This window comes from Lynx rufus, unplaced genomic scaffold (assembly GCF_022079265.1).
Source record: "Lynx rufus isolate CCGP_SWC_20201006 ecotype Redwood Valley unplaced genomic scaffold, mLynRuf1.p SCAF_8, whole genome shotgun sequence".
Classification (NCBI taxonomy): Eukaryota; Metazoa; Chordata; class Mammalia; order Carnivora; family Felidae; genus Lynx; species Lynx rufus.
This window is the reverse complement of record NW_025814896.1, coordinates 72,957,777-72,976,676: the sequence shown is the minus strand read 5'-3', so window position 1 is coordinate 72,976,676 and position 18,900 is coordinate 72,957,777. Positions and strand designations below refer to the sequence as shown.

Here is an 18,900-nt window from a genome sequence, read left to right as displayed (position 1 = left end):
GTAAGTCCTTCCTGCAGTAAGTACTTCCTGCCCTGAGGTGTACCTTTTCAAAGACAGCTGCTTCCTTTTAAGTCTTGTGTGGTCGCTAATACTTATCTATGGCTTGCTTTCCTGGAAGTTTTGTCAGAACTTATCACACTTAGTGTCAGTCAGTGCTTATAGTTCCTCCCCTGCATCTTGATACTGTACTTATTATTACCATGTCTTTTCCTGAATCTTCCCATCATCTTTGCTCTCATGGAAACCTTCTTCCTTAAAAGTTTCACCATGAGGGCTGTATGGGTGGCTCAGTCGTTTTAAGCACCCAACTCTTGGTTTTGGCTCAGGTCACGACCTCACGGTTTGTGAGTTCAAGCCCTGCATCATGCTCTGTGCTGATAATGTGGAGCCTGCTTGGGACTCGCTCTTTCTTCCTCTTTCTGCGCTCCTCTGTTTGCGTGCACTCTCTCTCAAAATAAATAAATAAACTTAAAAAAAGAAGTTTCACCATGAGTGTTCTTGGTCTTTTGAAGAAACATCATGTATTTGTTGAAATCTTTGCTTGGTTTAAAGCAGGCAGCATCCACTTTTGTATTCTGTAGTTAACTATTCTAAAATGAAATTCATAAGTAATATGACTTACCTATACTCTTTATCTGTACTCAGTGACAAAAATCAATATAAATAATTTGTTAACCATAAAATGATTCCCATAATGGGAAGGTAGTTTATTATAAAACAATATGTGTTTTGAATATGCATGCAATATTACACGAAAAGACACAATATAGTATTGAGATTTTGCACCTACTTATAATGAGTAAGTTTGAATTTAAAAGCAAGAACATCAAAACATTTTGTATAAGAAGTACAAGAGAATAAAAGAGCAGCATTATGAATGGACATTAAAGTAAAAACTAGCACTAGGATAAAGAATAACAAATAGGACTTACTTAAATATGGCAAGAGAGAAGTAGCTTTAATTTCAGAGTACTGAGCTGGGGAAAAAGAAAGCATGATGTTCTTACAGATAAGCTGGCCTTATTATATAGTGTCACAATAATTCTTTATGTAATGATATGGAATAGTGTAGTTATTTGGTATCACAAAACATTATTCTTGAACATTATTACATTTGAAAGAAATAGAGGCAAAGGATGAATTGGGAAAAGAAATATTGATAAGCCATAGAGAATTTGTGCAGTGGGCTTCCAGTGACAGTATCAGTAAGATTGAAAACTAACAAGCAGTGCTAAAGTAAATTAATAAATAATGTCAGTATATAATTTTTGCAACATAAATTGCTTTATGTGCCATACCAAAAAGGATGACAATAACATAAGCATTTAAAGTGTTTATTTCTTTTTGAGAGATAATATGAAGCTTTTTAACAGCAAAATTACTAATGAAATTCTGTGATGCCATGTTTTATATCTGCTAATTGCCAATGTAATGACAGTTGGTTCTAAACTGTTAAAATAGTCTTCAATCTTAGTTGCATATTTCACTCTTCATGCGTATAGCATTGGCAGATCGAGTTTTGCGGTTGGAATTGCTATGATAGTGTGATTTTTGGGGGGAGAGGGCGGGGAGTAATGAATAACCCTAGGTAAAGTTTTCAAGAAATCAAAATACTTACTTCAATTTATATGTTTATTATATTCCTAGAAGATTCAGTGTCTGTTAAAACTTTACAAAAAATAATTAATGGTTAAAAACAGTTTACTTTTTACTTTACAGTTTACTTTTTTTAACTGGGTGGCTCAGTTGGTTAAGTGTCCAATGCTTGATCTCGACTCAGGTCATGATTTCAGGGTTTGTGAGATGAAGTCCCACATCGGGTTCTGTGCTGACAGTGCTTAGCCTGCTTAGGAGTCTCTCTGCCCTCTCTCTCTATCCCTCCCCTGCTCTCTCTGGCTCAGTCTCTCTCAAAATAAATAAATAAACTAAAAAAAAAAAAAAAAAAAATCCCGGTTTTTTAGTTTCCAAACCAGTATTTTTTTTCCTGGACCAGTACTTTTCAAACTGTCCACTTAATACCTCCTCTTTCCTTGAGGCTTTGAGGTGTCTCTTAAAGTGGTCTAGTGTGAGAAATTTCTTGGAAATTTCACATGTTATTTTAAACATTGATATTGGTATTAGGCTTATAAATAATGTTTTCAGGGGCACCTGGCTGGCTCAGTCAGTAGAACATGTGACTCTTGGTCTCAGGGTTGTGAGTCTGAACCCCATGTTGGGTGTAGAGATTACATAAAATTAGAATCATTTTTAAAAAGTAGTATTTTCATAAGTAAAAATTCCTCCAATCTATATCTTGACTAAAATTGATGCCCCTGGAAGATGAACCATATTTGTTCTGTGGTTTGGATTGCTCACACCCAGGGGCTGTGTGTGCCATTGAATGGAGTACATATTGTGCTTTCTTTTTTTTTTTTTCCCCGATGTTTTTTTATTTTTGAAAGAGAGAGACATAGCGGGAGTAGGACATGGGCAGAGAGAGGGAGACAAAGAACCTGAAGCAGGCTCCAGGCTCTGAGCTGTCAGCACAGAGCCCGATGCGGACCTCGAGCCCACGGACTGTGAGATCATGACCCAAGCTGAAGTCAGACACTCAACCGACTGAGTCACCCAGGCGCCCCTGGAGTACACATTGTGAAGTGTAGCTCTGTGATGCAGACACTTTTTAAAAATGGTAATGTGTTGTTCCAATTTAAAGGGATCACAAGAATACTAAGGATCTGGAACCACTTTTGAGGGGGATTTTGCTTGATGAGAGGCAACTGTAGGACAAAATTAGAAACCTAATGTCTCTGTAAGAAAAGTAGAAGGAATTGTACTTAAAACACTTTTCAGGACTATAATTCTTTATTCACTTTCTCCAACTTTCTATAATCTTTTTACTGTTACCATCAGATATTTACCACCTTTTGAAAGGAATACCTATATACCTATATAGTTATAAAACCTCACCTTTGAAGGATTATCAACCTCTTTGGTTCTTGGACTTTGTTCGTCACACTTGCCTTAATCTTAAAATCAGAAATCTAGTAGTCTTAGTTCTTAGGCAGAAATATTAGAGAAACCAGTTGGAGAACTATACAGCACTACTTTTTAGTTTCTGCTTCTTAGAGCTGTTCTATGTCCTCTGGATTTCTAATAGGGAATCATTTAAAACATTTTAAAATTCCGTTTTTTTTCTTAAGCTTCTGTTCATTGTACTAGTATAGCAAGTGTTTATAGTCCAGGGATAATGTTATGACTTCACAAACATTTTATTTCAGAAAACCCCTGAAAACCCTTTAATATGGCATGCTTTTGGAATTGGTATTTTTGCTTTGAGTATTTTCATCTTAGCTGTATTCTGACTCATTTTGAAACAGTTTTGTCAGCTGACTGCATGTGTTCATACTATTTTTAGAATACTATTTTTATAATCAAAAGTGAAAGGTTGCTTCATTTGTTAACTGTCTTTCAGGTCTTAAACTCATGTGCCTTATGTGTTTTTCTTTATTGAAACTACTGCTAAGGGTGCCACGCATGTCAATAAGATTTTAAAAGCGGGTTCTATTTTTTGGAGCAAGGATTATTCAGCTTTCTTCTTTCCCTTCCCCTTTTCCCTTATCTTTCTCCCTCCTCTTCTCTTCGACTCTCCCTTTATTCCTTCTGTTGTTCTGCCTTTATGCTTCAGGGGCAAGAGACCATTTTCATTCTTCTCTGTTTCTCATTTCTACTGGAGAAACAAATTGTAGGATTTTGTTATTTGATAAATCAAAATTGGAAAGGAATTCGGCAGTTTGAACTTGATAATAGTAATGTAAGAATCACTTAATGATTATATTACAAAAGAAGCATTTGAACCTTAGGGGCCTAGTTTTATAAAATAATGTCCCCCACACTTAATTGGGGTAGCATCTTGCAAGTTACTAATAAAGGCTGTTACTACTAACAAGGTATGGAGGAATTATGCATAAATCAGCTTTTACAAATGGGCACAGACAATTCATATTTGAGTAGATACATGTGTGTAAATTTGTTTAGTCTTGTCACCATCAGTTTGATTTTTGTGAGTTGTTCAGTGTTAAAAGGCTTACATATTTGCATCATGAGCAGTTTGAGCCTAGATAACTCATTTACTTTTTTCAAAATATATTTTTAAGATCTATTTTTCTTTCATATAGATCATTCTCTAAGGGGATCGTAGAGTATTAAACATTTCCTTTTTTTTAGTATGTTTTTTAAAGTTTATTTGAGAGAGAAAGAGAGCCCATGGAGGCAGGGGGAAGGGGGAAGAGCAGAAAGAGAGGAAGAAAGAGAATCCCAAGCAGGCTCTCTGAGTTATCAGCACAGATCCCAGAGGGGCTGGATCTCATGAACTGTGAGATCATGACCTGAGCTGAAATCAAGAGTCAGATGCTCAACTGACTGAGCCACGTAGGCGTCCCTAAATATTTTCATTTTTCATATTAATCTGCTTCTGAAGAAACTTGATTATTTCCCTTTTTGGTGCTTGTTCTTGATGGCTTTTGTTTCTCAATTAATCTGACAAAGGACTGTTTGATTTGGTGCTCTTATCCCCAAGATACAGCTAAATCCTCTGTTCCCCCTTCAACACATGGAAATGACATGTTCTTACTCTGCTGGAAGTTTCTTGACACATGTGGCTATATTTATAAACTTAAGTCATTATCTGCAGCTCGAGAATGATCTCTAGCTACAGAATTTAACGTGATAATAAAATGATGAGAGCAATTTCTTTGAGGCCCTGTTGAAATTTAAAATAGTTTATGGTTATTTTGTTAATAAGCAGTAATTATTAATAAGGTTAGTGATCATTTCCTTATTTGAGTCAGAGTGCATGAGTGGGGGAGGAGCAGAGAGAGAATCTTAAGCAGGCTCCATGCCCAGTGTGGAGCCCAGCTTGGGGCTTGATCCCACAACTGTGAGATCATGACCTGAGCCGAAATCAAAACTCAGATGCTTAACCCACTGAGCCACCCAGGCATCTAGATGTAGTGATTTATTAACATGGTATTTGAGGAATATTCTATTTGCTCTTTTAAAAATACTATTTTTACTTTTATTTGGAAATGAGAGAATAAATGGTTGATTTTATTTTATTAATGACTTTGGTAGTGTGTTCCCAAAAGTTGTATCTGTGTTACAATGATTTTTCTTTAGAAGCATTTAAAAATATTTAGTTCACACTGATTAGGCTTATCATCACTTTCAGGAATTATGCATGTTCTTTTTACTTATGTGGTCAGGATTATTACAACTTATTAGTACTAGCCATGAGGCAGACTTCTTTCTTTAAGTATTTATACCTTTCTTATGGTATTATCTTGGCCCTCATTTTGTGTGAAGTGGCTGTGAAAAATGAGTACTGACTCATGAAACTATGCAATGTTAGATTTTTGAAAGATTAGCTGTGAGATGAATAGTGTTTGGTGGTTGTATTTGTTTAGATTTAGAGAAAGCAGGTAAAACTGAGTTTTTTAGGTTAAGTGAAGTACATTCTTCTTTTTTTTTTTTTTTAAGTTTATTTATTTGGAGAGAGGGCATGTGCATGAGTGGGGATGGAGCAGAGAGTGAGGGAGAGAGGATCCCAAGCAGTCTCCATGCTGTCAGTGCAGAGTCAGACATGTGGCTCGATCCCATGAACCTCAAGATTATGACCTGAGCCAAAATCAAGAGTCAGACTCTCAACCAACTGAGCCACTCAGGTGCCCCAGGGAAGTACATTCTTAAGAAAGAAAATATATAGGCAATTACGGTTGAATTATAAGGAGGTTAAGGCAGAGGTGTGTAGAATAAGCCAGTGTTATAATTTCCCAGTTCATTTATTAAAAAGCAAATACGATAATTCTGAAGCTAAATTTTAGTTCAAGAATTGTCATGTGAAGCTAAAAATACCTCTGGCTATGGACATTCCACACTACTTTCAACTTGAATATATCATTTGCTGTACATTTCTCTGGTTTAAAAGTGAATATTGTTCTGATAATTAGGTAAGGCCAAGGAGGTAGGAAACCTTAACCGCTAGGTTTATGTAAGTCCCCTATCTCAGTAACCAGTGTAACTGGAAACTAAGGTTTTTGGCTTTCCTCAAGCTTCTCTGCTACATATTTGGCACTTAACTTTATTAGTGTCATAAATAATAATAAAGAGTGAGGAAATTGTGGTCCATAGAGGAAAATTCATACAGTCATTGGTTGAAACTGGGATAAGAGCTCAAGAACTGGGACCAGAACCTTAACTTTCTGCCCTAATAAATAGGGTGGGAATTGGGGGAAGAATTTCCTATTTTGATGTGGTCTCCTAAATCATAAATTAACAGTTGTTCAAGAGGCAGTAGAGTAAATGTAAAAACAAAATAAGCACAAAATTTTAGTTTTTAAGGAGATTGAAAATATAATTTGTTTTGGCTAGTAAGAAATAATAATTATAGTTAATACTTTTTGTGTTTAATTCTGGGCCAGATAACTGTTTTCTTTATAATACCTCATTGAGTTTTTATAACAGCCTTCCGAGTGGTAGGTATTATTACTATTATATAGCTGGAAAAACTGCGGCTATAATATTGAACTGATAGTAAGAGACATAACTGGTAATCAAATTTAGATCTGTCTGACTCTAAAGCGCAAGTTGTGAACCATTGCATGGTATACTATGGCTTTCTTTTCAACTTAGCATGCTTTTTCTAAGAGAAAATAGGTTATGAGAAAACTCATCCAAAGCTTATTCCTTCTGTTAGAGCCCTTTTGATTAAAAAAAAAAAAAAAAAAGTGTTTTGAATTGTAGTCACTTTAGTATTATAAACTCCAGCATTTGGGAAAGTACATAGTGATTATTCACTCCCTCTAAAAATTAGTGAAATATAGTCTAGTAGCATCTAGCCTTAACCTTTTATTTTATTTTTTAAACAGAAACATTGTTCCCTTCATCTTGAGAGATTACAAGAATCACAAAAGGTCACTATACAGATACCACAGGTTAGAGAGATTGTACCCTTTTCTGGATAAAGAGCATGAATCCATTGGCACAGGCCTTATATATATATAAAGAGGGGTTGAAATTGATTTTATTTAGAGAAACTAAAGCACATTCCCACATACCCTATTCCTCTAATGAAGTAAAGTGACAGCTATCAAGTATTATAATTAACCTCCTTCTGAAGAGTGAAGGGAACTGGAGAGAGCAGGTAGCTATGTAGGCTTTTATGACTTGCTTTTGAGAATCATTTTTGATGTTATTTGAAAGTTTGGTGGAATAGAAAAATTACCAGTGAAAATAACAGGTTTTCTGTGTTGTACTCTCAAATGAGTTGCCACAGAAACAGTAAAATAAATGTAAAGTTAACATGAACACAAACTTTAGGAACTGGTAGAATTACAAATCTTCTGCTTATTTCCTTGGACAGACACTTTACCATTTTAGAATTATCTTTTTAAAATCTACATTTAAATTGATGCACTAGGAACTAGGTGTTTCTTTAAACCTTGGCTATAATTTATTTCTAAATGGAGTTCTTCAGTCCAGACTAAAAGAAGATCCAAAGATCTGTGCTTTTTGTTGCTCTGATAGAAAATGTCCATTGAGTATTGTAAAATAATAAATATAAATATGCATAAATATATATGAACCATAGCCTTGGTATAAATACTTTGGAAATGCCCGGAAATAAAAATCATAGTCGTGGTCTTCAGGGAGTTTAAATGTAGTCGGAGAGTTTACCTGTTTTTTTTAACCAGGCAAACTTAGATACTCTCTAAACTAATAATTCTGTGTTTCTCAATTGCTTAGGGTTTTTTTTGTGAGAGAAGGTAGAATCTCTCCCTAATACTCAAAGAAAATGTTCTATGTCTTTCTCACCATATGGTCCTCCTTTTTATTTTAGAATGATCTCATGTGTTGTAGCCTGGTTTCCTCTTCAGTTAATTTTTTTCTGAGTAGTTTTGAAATTAAAGAGGATTTATACAGCTTCTAGTAATGAAATGATAGTTTGCTCTCTTGGTTGTATAATTGATTACTTGTGCTGAGTTTGGTTTGTGTTACCCCTTGGAATTTCTTTATAGATTAGTTCTTAAGCTTTCAGAGAAGTTGGATAGACTTCTGGACTTAAGAATTTCAAGAAGCTTAATGAGAAAATGTCAGGTGGAAGCACTGCCTGAAAGTTACCCCTTCCCCCCATAATTTTTTTCTTTGACGTTTGGGGACTTGTTTTATTTACTTGTACACTTCATCCTGTAAATAGTCACACATTAATTTTAAAATTCCAGTCCAAAATTACCTTGTGCCCTTTGTTTTGCTTATTTGCATTATACCTCTTTTGACAGTAGTCTAATTAATTTAAATATTCCATTCTGTCCATGTGTGTTTGAATGACTACACATTGGCCTTTTCATTAAAGCAAACATTTCTTATGAATCCATATAGAAATATTTAAGTAGCTGGTCAAAAAGATGGCTGTTGCTATTTTCGATAATTGTTAGTAACCTTGTAGGGTTATAGAATTCTCACCACTTGGTTATAGAAAACTAGTTTCTGGCAATTGCTGATATGAGCACACCAGATTTTGTCTGCTTCTTGTGTTTCCATGTAAAAGCACTTTAATTAAAATAAAAATTAGTATTTGAAGTTTTAAGCCGCTGAGCATACTTCTTGATGTGTTGTTAAGTACGGTTATTGCTGCCTACTTTGTAAGGATTGAAAATGATTTGTCCTTTTCCCAGTTTTCTTCCCTTTGGTTTGCAACAGAGAATGAGCAAACTGAGGGCAAAGGAAAGAGTAGGTTACAGAGTTTAGATAGTTAATCCTAATAGTTCTGTCTGTATGAAAGAGGAGCAGTTATTGCACGTACACAGGTAATATTTAAACGTATGAACATATCTTCAAGATATTTATTAATTGGATTAGATGTGTTCTTAAAATACAGCAACCTAATTTATCAAATGGCTTTCTTCCCCCCCAGTTCTGTAGAAAATGTTCTCAAAACACTCGTGAAAAACTGCCGACCGTAAGTAGCTTCTCATTTTATGAAACCTCTTGTTATTTCTTTGTGCTTTTTCCCATTCTTAGTGTGCTTTGAAGAGAAAATTGAAGGTATAAATAGTTTCTAACACTGTCATGTTAGTCACTGGGCACAACGTATCATTTTCAACTCTTGAACTAAATTATTTAGCTTTCATTTATAAATTTAGAAATTTTTAAGTGATGTGGGTGTTCCCCATTATAAAGTAAGATTGCCATAATTTATGTATAATTGTCTTTATTTGAAAGATTTTCCTAGAGTATCATTACTCAGATCAAAAATATTTTCCAAAATACGTATTGTAGGTATTGCATCAAAATGTGTGAGTAATAATGGAAAGGTGTTCAGACATTTTTTAAAGTATTTTTAAAAAAAAAATTTAATGTTTTTTATCCATTTTTTGAGAGAGAGAGAAAGAGACTGGACGCAAGTGGGGGAGGGACAAACAGGGAGACACAAAATCTGAAGTAGGCTCCAGGCTCTGAGCTGTCAGCACAGAGCTCAACATGGGCTCAAACTCACAAACCCTGAGATCATGATCTGAGCCGAAGTTGGACGCTTAACCACTGAGCCACCCAGGCACCCCTGTGTATTTTTTAAAGTAAAAGACATTTTTTTAAAGTTCTCTTTCAGTGGAACATACAGAAATATTCCATATTCTTATATTTAAAGATGAATATGGGTTGAATTTAGTTTTAATCAACTAAAGTCCAAGTCTGTGGACTTGAAGTGTTTTTTTATCAGGGTGTTCTTAGACTGCTTATCCTGATATGTATGGATGCAGTGAATTCTTTTGAATAGAAATCCATATTTTGCCATATTCTTATGAGTTAAAGTTATAAATGATTTTATAAATCAGATATTTATTGCTGACCTACCATCCTACTCAGTCTTGGGCAAATGTATTTTTAAGATATAGTCTCCCTTTTAAGATTGAGGCTTAAGATTTAACCTGAGTCATAAGCCACCGATGAGCAGTGTCATTTTGAGCAAGGCACTTACCTCTTAGTCTATGTTTCCTAACTGGATACTTGATCATCACTGGGGTACTTAGTGGTTTTTAGGTTCTTAGGTAATTCATAGAACACCCAAGCTTTTATGTTGGATTACTAAACTAACAGTTGACTCTGAAAGATTAGAAAGGAGAATTGGTGTATGAGATCTTTAAAGGCAGGATATATTTTGTGTGTGGTTGTGTGTGTGTGTGTGTGTGTGTGTGTGTGTGTGTTCTAACCTGTAGCACAGTGACCTGGCACATAGATGCTTGATGAACCCAAAGAAGTATTACTGGAAGTGTAGTTTTATTTTTCACATAAAGGAATGAAGTGTGATTCTAATTAATACAGATGGACAAAAGATATAATAGGATTAATAATGTGACTTGTAGGGCAAACCTACAGATGTATTTGAAAGGGTTTCCTAACTTTTTTGGCCATACTCAAATCGAATTTGTCATATACTTTTTTTGTTGTTGTTATTTTAAATCCCTTAATGGATATTTAGTAATTATACATGGGTCCTCTTTTTCCATTTACCTTGTTTTGTGTATGAATGCACACGTCAGATTTTAATTTTGTGAATCTTCTCTACTCCAAGGGCTCTCCTGCCCATTTCCTAGACTTGTAAAATATTAGTACCTGTAGGACCAGACCGTCTGGTCTAACCCGCTCTTGTATTACAAGGGAGCTCTGTGGTACAGTGAAAGGAAATGGTTTGTCCGGTGTTCTCTTTCTCATGTCACTGATTATCCATATATATAGACTGGATTTTCTGACTAAATTTTTTTCTTGTTGCTATTACATAGCACACAGGAAGGGAAAAACTGCAAGAAACATGTATGTTTATATTTATAGGTTATTTAGAGTGGCAAAATGTGTTTAAGTTAACTTGACATTTGTAGTGTGTGTGCTATGCCGTATAAAATCCATCCTCCTCCCCCTTTTTTTGCCAGTCACATGTTGATGTTGTAGAATGTTTTTTTAAAGCACTGATTAGGTAAATGAAAATCTTCTTTTTTATTAGATACTTTCCAGCAGATGCCACAGCTGAGATGCTAGAAGAATGGCGGCCTTTAATGTGCCCTTTTGACGTAACAATGCAAAAGGCCATCACTTACTTTGAAATATTTCTTCCTACCTCCCTTCCTCCAGAACTTCATCATAAAGGTTTTAAGTAAGTATATACATATCTTAACAAATTATAGAATAGAGCAAGAAATAGAGATGTATAAGCAGACCAGTAAAGCAATTATAAGTAAACAAAAATTTACTAATTCAGCCATTATGTTGATTATACTTGAAGTGTGTGAAGGGTGAAACAATTAAACATAAGATTGTAAATGAAGAGAGAATAATGCTTGTATGTCAAACAAATAAGATGAGGGCTTTTCCTGGCTGGCTCAGTTGGTAGAGCACGTGACTATTACTGATCTCGGGGTTGTGAGTTTGAGTCCATGATGGGGGTAGAGCTTACTTAAAAATAAAATCTTAAAAAAACAAAAAAGGAAAGATGAGGGCTTTAATTTAAGAAAGCAAGAGAGAAAGAATAAAAAATGCAAAAAGGAGTAGAAAGTATCAGTAAATAAGCAGTGATAAAAGTGTTAAATTGTGTGGAGTTCAGGAAAAGGAAAAGTGTTTTTATAAAACTTGGTTTTATTCATCACTTGTAGTTTTTCTTGGGCCTTTCCTATAATTTTTTTTCTTTACTTGTTCTAGTCTTAGCACTGCTTTTAAGAATTTTTTTTTTTTCTGGGGTGGCTCAGTTAAGTGTCCAATTCTTGATCTCAGCTCAGGTCTTGATCTAAGGGTCATGAGTTCAAGACCCGCTATGTTCTGTGATGAGCATGAAGCCTACTTTAAAAAAAAAAAAAGAGAACTTTTTTTCTAGATGACTATAGGTATAAAACAAGTGCTAGAATGAAGAAATTTAGACTGTGCTTTTATGGAAAAAAGAAAAGGTATGAAAAGAAGACTGGAAGGAAATAGGTATTATTACTGTGTTGTGGATTCATGCTTACTCCCCAGTCCCCCCCCCATATTTTCTATAGTGAGATGCCAAATCTTTTATTTCTTTCAAATCAGAAATTTTGTATTTAGCTGTATATTGATGAAATGTTAATTCTCATCCAGAAATTCTAAAAGCATTTCTTTGACCTTTGTAAAGATTGGTGAATAATATTGCAGCACTTTCTTGCCCTGACATCCTCTTCTGTTTAATCTGAGATAATTCCCCCACAATAATTTAGTTCTACCTAACACTTCGTGACTCATTCTTTTAGGGAACACTTATTATAGTGGTAGTTAATGGCATAATTATTAATTGGCTTATTAAAAAACAGAATGCAAGGGAGAGTTGCAAGAATAGGTAGTAATAGGAAAATATTAAAGGAGAAAGCGAGGAAGGAGACACTTGTAAACAGTGTTAGATAGGGGTGGTCAGTAATTATTTAACAATGAAGTAGGGGGTTGATGAGATTACTCTTTTGGCATAAGTGTATTGGAAGTGGAATATTCAGAAAAAATAGTTATTTGTTCCATTAAGTTTGTACATTGAGTATTATTTTTTCTAGGTTGTATTATCAGTAAGAATAATAGATTAAAAAAATACAAAGGATACCTGGCTTTGAACCACTTTCTATAAATCACTTGCTATTCATAACACCATTTTTCTTCTTCAGACTTTGGTTTGATGAATTAATTGGCCTTTGGGTTTCAGTGCAAAATCTCCCACAGTGGGAGGGGGTGAGTATCCTATTTTTTTCCTTCTGACAGTATATATCAGATCATTTGATAAGTAACTTCACTTCCTAGAATTGGCTCTTGGCAGTGTTGTTATTATTTTTTGTTTGTTTTTAAATTCTGTTTGCTATTTTGTAACAGAAACAGACACTTGTTTGTTTTGTTTTTATCAATATCTAGAAGCATGTGCATGTATTATGAAATGTAAGACTCTGCTTTTGTACCTTCACTGGCACGTTGTTAGAAACATTGTGGATGTTTTCTTTATGCTTTTTAGATTAAAATGTCTTCTGTTTGCATTGTGAATGATGCTTTGTCATTTCCCTTTTAATAAGCATTTCAACTACAGTTGATTTAAGATGGTGACAATCAAAACTGAAATTTGGAGATTTTTAAAAAATGAGCCATAAACCATGTATTAAGTTGTGTTAATGATGATAGCTGAGAACAACAAATGGATAAGGGGTGTGACTGACACTTATTAATAACAACAAGTGTACTTAATTGTCTTTCTTTTTTTACTTTCAGCAACTAGTAAATCTCTTTGCTCGATTGGCTACAGATAATATAGGGTACATAGATTGGGATCCATATGTACCAAAGGTAATTAACATGTGAACATACAACATACAATAATACTGATAGCCCTTTTTGTGTCTTTAAGAAGTGTGTTTTGTATGCTAATTGCTAAAATTTTTTTGACCACTAGTAAAACATAAAGTTTTCCGGGATAGACCATTTATTTTAAAAAATTAATTGGTTCATATTAAGGTATCAGAAATGTATGATTTTTGTCTTGCCTACGCAGGACATGAAATAGAAGTTTCAGAGTGAGTAATTTAGGAAGTACAAAGTGTATTATTCAGGGTCTTAATTCATACCTTCCAACAAATTTTGGGTATTGTATTTGATTGCTATTCTAGAGTGTTCTCCACTTTTTACGTCACATTTTCCTCGAGCAAATAAAGCTAGAGTGTCTCTAGGTGCAGTGTTCTTAACAGTTTGTTTCAGCTGCCATAAATCCAAGAGGGCCTGCACGGGGTGTACAGGTGATTCTGATCCACACCTTGACTGTAGAGCAGGGAGGCAGAGCAGCAAACATTAAGCTTACTGTTTACCTCTGCTTGTGCTGTCCAGTAGAAACTAAAGAGAAAAAGTCATTTTCTTCTACATTTGGGCTCCCTATCTGTTACTAATGACAGGTTTTAAATATAAATTATTAAAATGCAATTAAGATTAAAATGCAAATTCTTGGGGAAAAAATCAAATCAGTGTTAGAATTTTGAAAGGGAAAATAACTCACTAGAAGACAAGTATGACAAGTATTTGCATTTATATCTCATTTGTTTGTTTATGGGTTCGTGGATACAGCTGCTTCAGATTCATACTCCTGTGACCTCAGTGTCATTTAAAAAAAAGCAAATAGGGGTGCCTGGCTGGCTTAGTTGTTAGAGCATGTAGCTCTTGACCCTCAGTTCCGTGTTGGGTGTAGCTATTACTTAAATAAATAAACTTAAAATAATAAAACATTTTAAAAAGTAGATCTTCTATGTAAATTTTATGGAATATAGCAGTATATAAAGCTGCCAAACAGTATGTAATTTTGCTTAAAAACTGATCCAGTGAGGGGCGCCTGGGTGGCGCAGTCGGTTAAGCGTCCGACTTCAGCCAGGTCACGATCTCGCAGTCCGTGAGTTCGAGCCCCGCGTCGGGCTCTGGGCTGATGGCTCAGAGCCTGGAGCCTGTTTCCGATGCTGTGTCTCCCTCTCTCTCTGCCCCTCCCCCGTTCATGCTCTGTCTCTCTCTGTCCCAAAAATAAATAAACGTTGAAAAAAAAAAAATTTAAAAAAAAAAAAAACTGATCCAGTGAGAATACATGCACCAACACTAATATATATCACTTCAGTTATTTAAGGAGTTACTTGATACCTATAAATATTTATTCTTAATTCTTTTTTTCTTTTGAAAGATATTTACGAGAATCCTGAGAAGCTTGAACCTCCCAGTGGGAAGCAGTCAAGTGTTAGTCCCAAGATTTTTAACAAATGCGTATGATATAGGACATGCTGTAATATGGATCACCGCCATGATGGTTTGTAACACATTAGTTCTTCTAAATTTTGTGTTAACCATGTAAAAACATAAGCCTATATTAGTATCGTAGTTGGTCATTTGATTCTTCGATATTTTCTGATGTAGTAAGCTAATGTTTCTCAGACCCAGAATGTAGTCATAACACACCATTTATAAATCTCTCTAGCCAATGAATCCTAAAAATAGAGTCAGGGTTTAGAGTTTTGAGAGATTTAGAATGTCTAACAATCTCACAGATAAAAGGTCAAGTTGATAGTGATAAATGATAAATGATAGTGATAAAAGGATTAGAACTTGGGGTTTTGCATATGCTCAGTACTAATGCATTCAGTGTTGAAGATGGCACTGAACACAAAGCTAATTAAATAAAGTAATCTTGGTGAAGGGAGAAGTATGGAGGATTACTTTACTGACATCCTTGAAGGAAAGTAAAAATATATCCACATGCTTGGATTTCAGTGTCCTCTTCCAAATAAGAATATTAAAACAATTTCATACTGTAATTTTCTGGATTGTCATTCATTCTCCTTCTACAGCTCTCTCTTTTTAAAATTATTATTCTGTGTTTGAGATTTTTCCCCAGGTTATGTTGTTTCGTTGTTGTTTTTTCTGTGGATAAGGCAGGATGGTTGTGAGAAGTTTAGCTCTTACATTTTATTCTTAGATTAAAAAGAGAAATTCAGGGGCATCTAGGTGGCTCAGTCAGTTAAGCATTGACTTTGGCTCAGGTCATGATCTCACAGCTCAAGGGATAGAGTCCTGCATCGGGCTCTGTGCTGACGGCTGAGAGCCTGGAGCCTGCTTCAGATTCTTTGTCTCCTCTCTCTCTCTGCCCCATCCCTGTTCGCTCTCTCTCTCTCAAAAATAAATGAACATTAAAATTAAAAAACGAAATTCATTCTCCCCCCGTTTTTGCAATTTCATTATTAAATAGGAAAATCCTATTTTCTTTATAATACTCCAAATGAGCAAAAACATCTGGATGTTTACTATGTTATATCAGCAATTTTTTTTTTTAGGAGCAACAGAATTATATCATGATTAGTATCAACTTTATTTTAGTTCATGTTGCTCTTCTTTCTCATACAGTTTTTCCCATTGACATGTTTATTTTGTGTTAGATATGAATATTGAATATAATAAAAAATGCTAATTATTATGCTAGGATTTTGAAATTTTTGTTGGTTTTTTTTTTTGTTTTGTTTTGTTTTTTGCTATGGAATTATTATGGTCTCTTTAGCAGTTGACCTACTCTAAATTGGGAACATGAACGTGGATTTCATTTCAGCAGGAAGACATGTTCCTCGTGTAACTGGACAGTCTACCTTAGGTCTAGGCTGTTTCTTGAAAGATCATCTTGAGAGAGAGAGAAGGTTTCAAGACCAAGCTGTAGTTCTTTATCCTCAGGGCTGTTCAACTTGATAAGATTGAATACTAACTTTTTCCCTCATTTTTCCCCCAGGTCATGTTGTTGTTTGGTGTGTTTGTTTGGGTAATAGATTGAGAAAAAACTATTTTTCCTTTGAGTCAAAATGTGGTCAAGGGCACCTGGGTGATTCAGTTGGTTAAGCTTCCGACTTTGGCTCAGGTCATGATTTCACAGTTCGTGGGTTCGAGCCCTGTGTTGGGCTCTGTGCTGACAGCTCAGAGCCTGGAGCCTACTTTGAATTATGTGTGTCTCTCTCTCTCGCTCTGCCCCTTTCCTGCCCGTACTCTGTCTGTCCGTCTCTCTCTGTCTCTCTCAAAATAAATAAACATTTAAAAAAAAATTTTTTTAAATGTGGTCACATACCACAGGTTTAATCATTTGAAACATTTAGGAGTAATAATAAAATATTTGAATCCATTTATGTAAATCTCACATCTTCATTTCCTGCAATAAGAAATTCACTTCTCAAATCATTTAAGGAATGCTTTTTATGCCGGATGTTAGCACTCTTGGTTATTTTAAGACTCTCTTACTGACAAAAGTTTTTTCACTGCAGAAGAGTAAAATATGCTGATACCCTAAATTGAAAGGTGTCTTTGCAGTTACCTAATTTGGTTTCAGTAGGTTGCCCTTACTTTTAGTAGAGTGTTTTGAATTGAGGATTGTGGGAAGTTTACTAGCAAATTGTTTTTGGCTTTTATTTGGAGGTAGAATTGGTTTTTCTCATCAAGATGGATGTGCACCATGTTGGAGAGTTATATGTAGGCTTGGGCCTATTGATCCCTTCAATTTTCCAGGGTACTGAGGGTACTGATATTTTTATTCTTTTATCTGAATAGGGTGGACCAAGTAAGTTAGTACAGAAACACTTGGCTGGTTTGTTTAACAGCATCACATCTTTTTACCACCCTTCAAATAATGGGCGCTGGCTGGTGAGTATGTTCATTTTTTTATTGTAGGGTTTGGAACTTTTTAAAGTTATGGTCACACATAACTATTGCCTATTATGCAACCTGTAATACTATTTCTGTCCTTCATATAAGTATAACTTTTGGCTATATGTAGCTGATTAAGTTCAGACTAAGATACTGTGTTCATAGAACATAAAAATAAGATAATACTGGTCCAGTAACTGGTGACAAAATGTCACATTCTGGTAATAGAAAGTACAGTCAGTGTGGTTTTTGGTTTTGGATTTTGTTTTCTTTCCACATTGCCTGGTTAGAATAGTTTTTCATGTAATGGAAGGTTCATATGGTGCTACAAAATAAAATTGACATTTGAGGGGTGCCTGGGTGGCTCAGTCGGTTAAGTGTCCTGCCTCAGGTCATGATCTCACTGTTAGTGAGTTCGAGCCTAAGAGATCTCCTCATGGAGATCAACATGGAGCCTGCTTGGGATTCTCTGTCTCCTGTCTGCCCCTCCCCTGCTCGTGCTTGCTCTCTCTCAAAAATAAACTTTATTTAAAAAAAAATAAAATTGACATTTAAAACAAATATTTATTATTATCAGTAATTAATTGATAAAGTATTTTATTCTATCTAGTTATGCTATGCAGGTGCTTGTAATAGATTGTAAGAGCTGTTATTTTAAGAAATTTTACTTGGATTGTAGAAAGGAACCATAACTATCTGTGTGGGAAATCAAACCTACCTTGGACTTTTTGCTTCTGTGTCCCCAGAACAAGTTAATGAAACTACTTCAGCGGTTGCCAAACAGTGTTGTTAGAAGATTGCATCGTGAAAGATACAAGAAGCCTTCTTGGTTAACTCCTGTGCCTGATAGCCATAAGCTTACTGATCAAGATGTTACAGACTTTGTACGATGCATTATTCAACCTGTCCTCTTGGCTATGTTTAGCAAAACTGGTAGTTTAGAAGCAGCACAGGCTCTGCAGAATCTTGCACTCATGAGACCTGAGTTAGTAATACCCCCTGTACTTGAAAGGTAAGTGTAGCTTTACATGTTTGGTTGAAGACTTGGCCGGCCGTTCTGGTTATCTCTTCCCTCTACTCTGCTGTTCTACTTAGTTGTCTTTTCTGTGGCTTCTCTTTTGCTCTCTTGCTACTTATTCCTGTTCCTAGAGGAGAAGCAAGGCATTTTAACCTAATGATTGGTAGCTTGATAAAGGTTTACTGAAGAGAAAAGAAAATCGATACTAAATGGATAAAATATTTTTGAATTATTGGCAAATTTTAGTTTCTGAAGTTTGTGCTTAATAAAGTAAGGGTGCCAGGTGGGCTCAGTCAATGGAGCATGTGACTCTTGATCTCGGGGTTGTGAGTTTCAGCCCCATGTTGAGTATAGAGGTTACTTAAAAATAAAATTGTTTTAGGAAGCAAGCAAGCAAATAAGCAAGCTCTGACTGCTTTTACATCAAAATGTGAGTGTCACTAAATATTGAGAATGTGGCAGTGATTTTGGATTTCTTTTATTTCTTAGAAGCAGTGATACAGAAGAAAATTTGACTATCTTTATTATTTTCATGTACTATATAATCTTATATGTATTATTTCCACAATGTAGACTTTATTACATTCATTTTGTTTTGTATGTTGAAATAGTAACAAGTTTTCTGTTTGCCTAGTCACTGTCACATTATAGGCCTTCTGAACTTCTATAATAATACT

The 18,900-nt window shown here is 35.0% G+C and overlaps 1 protein-coding gene across 3 annotated transcripts in view; it reads left to right on the top strand.

Annotated features, from left to right (window-relative positions):
- PSME4 (proteasome activator subunit 4) overlaps positions 1-18,900 on the top strand; it is a 103,994-nt gene that overhangs the window by 21,976 nt on the left and 63,118 nt on the right. For all 3 annotated transcript variants that reach the window (XM_047069964.1, XM_047069962.1, XM_047069965.1), the window contains exons 4-10: positions 8,951-8,995; positions 11,033-11,182; positions 12,687-12,750; positions 13,276-13,350; positions 14,717-14,839; positions 17,110-17,202; positions 17,952-18,217. In XM_047069964.1, coding sequence (XP_046925920.1) covers positions 8,951-8,995; positions 11,033-11,182; positions 12,687-12,750; positions 13,276-13,350; positions 14,717-14,839; positions 17,110-17,202; positions 17,952-18,217 — 816 coding nt within the window. The remainder of the gene's footprint in view (positions 1-8,950; positions 8,996-11,032; positions 11,183-12,686; positions 12,751-13,275; positions 13,351-14,716; positions 14,840-17,109; positions 17,203-17,951; positions 18,218-18,900) is intronic.